The sequence below is a fragment of the Chiloscyllium plagiosum genome, chromosome 17 (assembly GCF_004010195.1).
Source record: "Chiloscyllium plagiosum isolate BGI_BamShark_2017 chromosome 17, ASM401019v2, whole genome shotgun sequence".
NCBI classification, from domain to species: domain Eukaryota; kingdom Metazoa; phylum Chordata; class Chondrichthyes; order Orectolobiformes; family Hemiscylliidae; genus Chiloscyllium; species Chiloscyllium plagiosum.
The window spans coordinates 1,370,386-1,378,688 of NC_057726.1; the positions used below are offsets into that span (position 1 = coordinate 1,370,386).

General features: G+C 41.4%; 1 protein-coding gene across 1 annotated transcript in view; it reads left to right on the forward strand.

Annotated features, from left to right (window-relative positions):
* Positions 1-8,303, forward strand: part of LOC122558705 (protein CBFA2T3-like) — an 86,955-nt gene that overhangs the window by 56,746 nt on the left and 21,906 nt on the right. The window contains exons 7-9 of the mRNA XM_043707497.1: positions 1,829-1,964; positions 3,898-3,960; positions 4,773-4,930. Of these exons, the coding sequence (XP_043563432.1) occupies positions 1,829-1,964; positions 3,898-3,960; positions 4,773-4,930 (357 nt within the window). The remainder of the gene's footprint in view (positions 1-1,828; positions 1,965-3,897; positions 3,961-4,772; positions 4,931-8,303) is intronic.

Below are 8,303 nucleotides of genomic sequence, written 5' to 3' on the forward strand. Positions count from 1 at the left end.
ACCATATGCTTTCTTAACAACCCTATCCACTTGGGTGGCAACTTTGAGAGATCTAGGTACTTGTACACCCAGATCCCTCTGTTCCTCCATAGTGCCAAGAATCCTGTCTTTAATCCTATATTCAGCATTCAAGTTCGACCTTCCAAAATGCATCACTTCGCATTTATCCAGGTTGAACTCCATCTGCCATTCATCAGAGCGAAACGGGTCTGGGTGGATTACTCTCTGGAGGGTCGGTGTGGACGTATTGGCTGAAGGGCCTGTTTCCATACTGTCGGGAATCTAAACTGAAAATATAGAATTCACTAGCTTCCAAATTTCCCCACCCACCACCTCATCCCAGGTCCAGCCCTCCCTCTCCATTCTGCCACCTTAACCTGGCCTAACCTGTCCATCTTCCTTCCCAATGACCAATCACAATCACCTTCTACCTGCATCCACCTATTGCTATCCCCAGCCCCACACTCCCATTTATTTCTCAGCCCCCTTCCACCTCCGCAGTCCTGATTAAAGGTCCCAAACTGAAACGTTGACTCCCCCACTCCTCTGATGCTGCTTGACCTGCTGTGTTTTTCCAGCTCCACACTTTATTGACTGGGACTTTCTAGCATCTGCAGTCATTACTATCTTCAACCCCCTCCCCCCCACCTCCCATTCAATTGCAGCAAGACATTCTTTATTGCCTGCCATACCTGCATGTTTAATTTTAGCAATAAGTGTACTAGGACACCCAGGTCTCATTCCAAATTCCCCTGTCTTAATTTGTAGCTATTCAGGTAATAATCCACCTTCCTGCTTTGTTACCAAAGTGAATAATATTGTATCTGCCATGTGTTGGCCACTCAGTCAGCTTACCATGGAGTCATGTATGGCATTTCAAAGGCTGGCTAACTCTAGCTTTAATATTGATTCCTATGGAAAACAATGCTTTACATAAAATCACTTCACTTGAAGTTCTGATTTTCAGAACAGGCAGCCAAAAGTTTAAGTGACACTCAATTTACATCAATCCAATAAAATTGTCAGGTCATGACAGAGAGCAGTTAAGAGTCAACCACATTGCTGTGGGTCTGCAGTCACATGTAGGCCAGGCCAGGGAAGGACATTAGTGAACCAGATGGGTTTTGATAAGGATTGACGACAGGCGCATGCCCACCATTACCGAAACATCTGACAAAAAGCCACTCTGTCCAAGAGCAGTTCAGGATAGGCAACAAATAGTGGCCTTGCCAGTGAAGCCCACATCCCCATAAAAAACACTGACCATTTAGCTTATTGGTGTTTGTGGTTCCTTGCAGTGAACAATTTGGCAGTTCTGTTATCTACTCTTCAAAATAATTGTTTGCTATTTTGTGACATCCTGAGGACATGACAATGCTATATAAATGTCATAATTTGGAGATGCCAGTGTTGGATTGGGGTGTACAAAGTTAAAAATCACACAACTGTAACAGTTAACCTGAGAATGTAAATTTTTAAAAATATTTTGTGATTTACATATGAAAGAAGTGAAACTAACATGGTCATTCTAACAGATGAGAGACTTAACAAACAATCAAGGTATTTTTCAATGTATAATTTCAGTTACATCACACTGTAAACTTTTGCTATAAATTCTGTGTCTTAAAATTGTGTACTCCACAACCACCTGATGAAGGAGCGTCGCTCCGAAAGCTAGTGCTTCCAATTAAACCTGTTGGACTATCACCTGGTGCTGCGTGATTTTTAATTTTTTAAATGTCAGGTTTGTTCGGTTACGTTACAGTCTTGCTGTAGTTCAGCCTCTTGTTATTGTTTAACTTGGCTCATTCCTACCTTTTCCAATCAGCTCCTGAATTGTATCATGGATATGGTGGAGAAGACCCGGCACTCTCTGATGGTGCTGCGCCATTGCCAGGAAGCTGATCGGGTAGAACTTCATCACTGGATCTGTTGCTATAGAAACACTGATGATATGAGAACAGGTGAGAATTGCTCCAACCTAAAGGATCCCCAACTAGTTACAGGATTTCTGTCACTTGATCATGTCAGTCTATCCCAGTTTATCTACAATAATGCAACAAAATAAAGGTCTACGCCAAGGGTTACATTTTTATCATAATTACAATTCTACAAGATTATCACAAGATTACTGATCCTGTAAAACAATATAGAATGAGTTCAATACTGTACAGAAAATCAGATGGAATTTGAATACATTTTGTAAAATGTGCTGTCCATGAAACAGGCCTCAGTGAATTACAGTATCACAATATACACTCACCTCCCTTCAGCTTTCCCAGCCAAGCTTCTCCCTATGAGTCAGTTCCAAGGGAAAGCAGGTCCCAGTTAGAATCAACACAACTGAATCCAATACCCAATGTGAATCCTATAGATCCCATACCCCAATAAGAATCAATGCCATGGATTCCATGCTCCAGTATGAATCCAGTGTGAATCCTCTGGATCCTATACTGAGAATCTGGCCCTGACTCTGCTTGGTCATATTATATATTTCTAAATTACATTCTGCAATTACATCCTTGGCATATATTTGAATATTTTGTCAATAACACAAGTTAAGCTAACTAGCCTATAGTTACTGTTTTTGTTTCTTGCTGTTTTAAAATAAAGGTTTTACAGTGCCAGTTTTCTAATTCCCTGGGATTTTTTACAAAATATATGGATTTCTGGGAGATTACTCCTGGTCATCTATTACCTCTATGACTACTTTCTTTAATATCTTAGTAGGGGACGTTTTGGTCTTTCACCCCATTATTTTCCCTAAGACTTCCTCTATAATGATAGTTATTGTATTTATTTCCTCCCATCTTTTGCCCCCTGATTATTTAGTAATTTTGGAATGCCATTAGTGTCTTTTACTAATCAATCCCTCTGCCATTTCCTGGTTCCTCATTATTTTTCCCCAGGCTTATTCACTAGGGGGGGTGATCTTCATTTTGCCTATCTCTTCCTTTTTATATGTTTAAAGAAGCTCTTATTGTCCATCTTGATGTTACTTCCAAGCTTACTTGTAAAGTATATCTTCCTTTTTTTGACCATCTGTTGTTCATTTTTAAAACATTTCCAATCCATTGGTTTATTCTTAATCTTTGCCATGTTGTATGTTTTTTCTTTCAATCTGATGCTATCTTTAATTCCCTAGTTAACCATAATTGGCTTATCCCCTTCCTGGAATCCTACTTCTTGTCTGGGGCATAGCTTTGTTGTGAGCCATGAAATATTTTGTTAAATGTCTGCCATTGTTCATCAACCATATTTTCTTCTAAACACTTTCCCCAGCCCACTCCAGCCAGCTGCACCCTCATTTAGGTTGAGATCACTTGCTTCTGATCCAAGTTCCTCCCTCCAAACTGAATGCTAAATTATACCATGTTTAGAATGATCACTGTATCTGAGGGTAACTTTTCCTTTGGCATCATTCATTAAACCTGCCTCATTAACTATGGCTGGATACAAATCCCTGATTGGATCCAACATATTTTTCTCAAAATTGGCCTAAATGCACTCAATGAATATTCATCATTCTGTCTACTTCTGCTAACATGACCATCTTAGTCTCCAGGAAGATTGAAGTAATGCATGATTTAAAATTCCTTTTTAAAATTCCCTCATTATCTCTGTCCCTCTATATAACTAATGTTAGGGATCCAATAGATTATCTTTGCTAGTCCCCTTTTTATTGCTTACCTTCATGGATTCTATCTTCCAATTTAAGATCATTTCTTGCTGTCGTGCTTACTCTATCCCATACTAACAATGTTTCCCTATCACATTTTCCTTTGTTGCCTGTCCTTTTGAAAACTGTCAGTCTCCTGAATGTTTAATTAATGTATAAGTGGAGGAATTGGTGTATTTGTAATTCGTAATTCTCATTAAAGTGTTTTTGTTTTGTAGAAGTACATGGACAGATTCCACAGAGATACAGTTATACACAGGAAGAGATTTGGAAAAAGGCTGGTAAGCTGTACTGCTGTTAATTTGCAAACAAGGAGCCCAGTCGCACAGTTACTCCGTATAAAACGTCTGATCCACCATTCCCCAATCAGTGCCCTGCACATCTAGGAACTACCTCACATGCTGAAGTAACCAGACAGATTTTCCTTGTTTTATACAAAGGGGTCCATTTCATTGTGCTAAGACACAACCAGGTAAAAAAAATTAAAGAAATATACCCCAACTACCTCAAAATGCTGTAAGCACACACATACTCAATCAAACATTCCTACTGTGCAGGAGGCCATTCAGCCCATTATGTCTGAGCATTTTGATTGAATGTCGACCTCCTGCCTTTTCCCAGTATTCAATGTCTCAATTGAACCCACCTCCACAACACGTCCACAAAATGTATTCCAAACCCAGACCACTGGCTGTGTGAGAAAGCTTTCTCTCACTATGTATCTGCTTTTTTTGCAAACCTCTTTAAAATAGTACCATCTTCTACTTGAGCCTTTGATCAACCGGAATTGTTTCTCCCAATCTCATCTGTCCAGGCACATCATGATTTTTATTAAATTTCCCCCAAATTAACATAAACTTACAAGAAATTCACATTTCAGAGTAAAGGGGGTTAACTTTGGCCCAGTTGACATTCAATAAAAAAATGAGGAGGCTTAACTTGATTGTAATTCCAGAAGCTTTGCTTCTCAGCTGAGACTGTTCTTAAAGTTATAGACGGTATGTTCTTTTTTAGGAATAAACATGTCTTGTCATGAACCCCAAATCCAATTCCAGCTGCAGACTTATTTTAATTTCTGCTTTGCTCCTCCCAGAACAGGCAGTAAATGAGATAAAGCGACAGGCAATGATCGAGCTGAAGAAAGCCGTATTGGAAGCAGAACACATGGCCCAGGAGGTGATCACTGCTGAGCGAGTGAAGACAGAGCGTGCTCTGACTGAGGCCAGCAAGCACCAAGAGACATCCAGTCAGGTGAGAGCCTGGCTCCAATCTCCCATTGGAGGATGAGCAAAAGAGCACCAGTTAGCGAATAATTTAAAAGGCTTAGATAAAAAAATTCCTTTTCTTTCAATTGGTGAATTTTTGTGTTCTTTAATTTCATTTCATTGGAACATTCCACTTTAGTAAACCGGGGGTTAGATAATGTAAAGCTCCCTTCACGTTTTAAACTGAAAGTAAAACTCCTTCTAAACTGTCCCCTATCAAACACTCCCAGGGCAGGGACAGCAGAGGGTTTGATACAGAATCAAGCTCCTTCTATTCTTTAAAACAGAAAGTAAATGCCCATGGAAATTGTTTCTACCAAACACTCCCAGTACTGGCATTTTGTTTGCCAGTGAATGGATCATTGTTTTGTCCTATGGCCACTCACTCTCTTGCCTGGTATTTGTAGTGCAGTCACTCCCTTTGCTGTGTTGTCCATCCTGATTATCATTAAGTGCATTACCTCTGTCCATCATATGTGGTCACTTTAAATGACACAACAGAACTCCAAGTTTGAATCTTTCTGCTTAGGTTCCTTTTGCTATGTCAGTATGAAACCTGCAATAGCATCAGTGTTACAATGTCAGTCCATATGTACATTGACCACACCACTCTAAACTCTAATGGTGAGCTCTCTCTCATCATAACCTCTCCCAAGTTCTCCAACACCACCACAGCAAATGAGGTACTAAAAGCAGAATATAGAAAACTAGGAAGAAAGTTGAAATGTAGGACCTCAAAGGTAGTTATCTCAGGATTAGAACCAGGGACATGAGCTAGTCAGAGTAGAAACAGCAGGATATATAGGATGAACACATGGCTGCCAAGGTGGTGTGTGGGGGGAGGTTTCAGACTCATGGGGCATTGCGACTGGTTCTGGGGATGTGGGACCTGTACAGTCTGGACAGGTTACATCTGGGCAGGACTAGGACTGATGTCCTTGGGGCAACTACTTGGTAGAGTGTGTGGGGAGGGTTTAAACTGGTATGGCTGGGGGAAGGGAATCAGAGGAGTAAGATAGGAGATGCAGAAATTGAAGGAGAGATAGAAGCCAAGGCAAACAAGGACAGGCAGGGAAATTCTGCTGAAAATAGCAAGGGAAGTGGTCTGAATGTGTGGGCTTCAATACGAGAAATATAATAGGCAAGGTAGAAGAACTTAGAGCTTTGGTTAGTACTTGGAACAATGTCATTATTGTGATCATGGAGACTTGGCTGAAGGAGGGATAGGACTGTCTGCTGAATGTCCCAGGATTTAAAACAGAGAACATTGAACATAACAGTACAGTACAGGTCTTTCAACCCTCAATGTTGCGCCGACCTCTGGAACCAATCTGAAGCCCATCTAACTTACACTATTCCATTCTCATCCATATGTTCATCCAATGACCATTTAAATGCCCTTAAAGTTGGCGAGTCTACTACTGTTGCAGGCAGTGTGTTCCACGCCCCTACTACTCTCTGAGTAAAGAAACTACCTCCCTGACATCTGTCCTATGTCTATCACCCCTCAATTTAAAGCTATGGTTCCTCGTGCTAGCCATCACCATCCAAGGGAAAAGGCTCTCACTGTCCACCCTATCTAATCCTCTGATCATCCTGTATGTCTCTATTAAGTCACCTCTTAATCTTCTTCTCTCTAATGAAAACAGCCTCAAATCCCTCAGCCTCTCCTCAGTAAGACCTTCCCTCCATACGAGGCAATATTCTGGTGAACCTCCTCTGCACCCTTTACAATACTTCCACATTCTCCTGTAATGCGGTGACCAGAACTGTACATAATACTCCACACAAGAGTTTTGTATAGCTGCAGCATAACCTCATGGCTCCAAAACTCAATCCCACTATCAATAAAAGCTAACATACCATACACCGTCTTAACAATGCTATCAACCTGGGAGGCAACTTTCAAGGATCTATGTACATGGACACCAAGATCATTCTGCTCATTCACACCACCAAGGATCTTACTATCAACCCAGTACTCTGCATTCCTGTTTCTCCTTCCACTTTTCCACATTAAACTCCATTTGCCACCTCTCAGCCCATCTCTGCAGCTTATCTACATCCCTCTGTAACCTGTAACATCCTTCCGCACTGTCCACAACTGTACCGAACTTAGTGTCATCCGCAAATTTACTAACTCATCCATCTATCCCCTCATCCAGATCATTTATAAAAATGACAAACACCAGTGGACCCAAAACAGATCCTTTTGGCACACCACAAGTAACTGAACTCCAGGATAAACATTTTCCATTAAAAACCACCCTTTGATAAAGTCCCACATAGGAGGTTAGTGAGCAAAATTAGGGCGCATGATATTAGGGGCAAAATACTGACATGGATTGAAGATTGGTTGGCTGACAGGAAACAAAGAGTAGTGATAAACGGCTCCCTTTTGGAATGGCAGGCGGTGACCAGTGGGGTACCGCAGGGATCAGTGATGGGACCGCAGCTTTTTACAATGTACATTAATGATATAGATGATGGTATTAAAAGTAATATTAGCAAATTTGCTGATGATACAAAGCTGGGTGGCAGGGTGAAATGTGAGGAGGATATTAGGAGAATACAGGGTGACCTGGACAGGCCAGGTAAGTGGACGGATGCATGGCAGATGCAGTTTAATGTGGATAAATGTGTGGTTATCCACTTTGGTGGAAGGCAGATTACAACCTAAATGGAGTCAGGTTAGGTAAAAGGGCAGTACAGAGAGATCTGGGTGTTCTTGTACACCAGTCAATGAAGGTAAGCATGCAGGTACAGCAGGTAGTGAAGAAGGCTAATAGCATGCTGGCCTTCATAACAAGAGGAATTGAGTATAGAAGCAAAGAGGTCCTTCTGCAACTGTACAGGGCCCTGGTGAGACTGCATCTGGAATATTGTGCACAGTTTTGATCTCCAAATTTGAGGAAAGACATTCTGGCTATTGAGGGAGTGCAGCATAGGTTCATGAGGTCAAATTCCCAGAATGGCGGGACTATCTTATGCTGAAAGATTGGAGCGACTGGGCTTGTATACACTTGAGTTTAGAAGGCTGAGAGGGGATCTGATTGAGACATATAAGATTATTAAAGGATTGGACACTCTGGAGGAAGGAAACATGTTTCCGCTGATGGGTGAGTCCCAAACCAGAGGACACAGTTTAAAAGTAAGGGATAGGCCACTTAGAACAGAGTTGAGGAGAAACTTCTTCACCCAGAAGTGGTGGGTGTATGGAATGCTCTGCCCCAGAAGGCAATGGAGGCCCAGTCTCTGGATACTTTCAAGAAAGAAAGTATGGCTAGAACAGGGACAGGATTGGCTGTTGCAGGTTCCGGGATTTAAATGTTTTAGTAGGTTTAGAGGTGGGGGTAAAA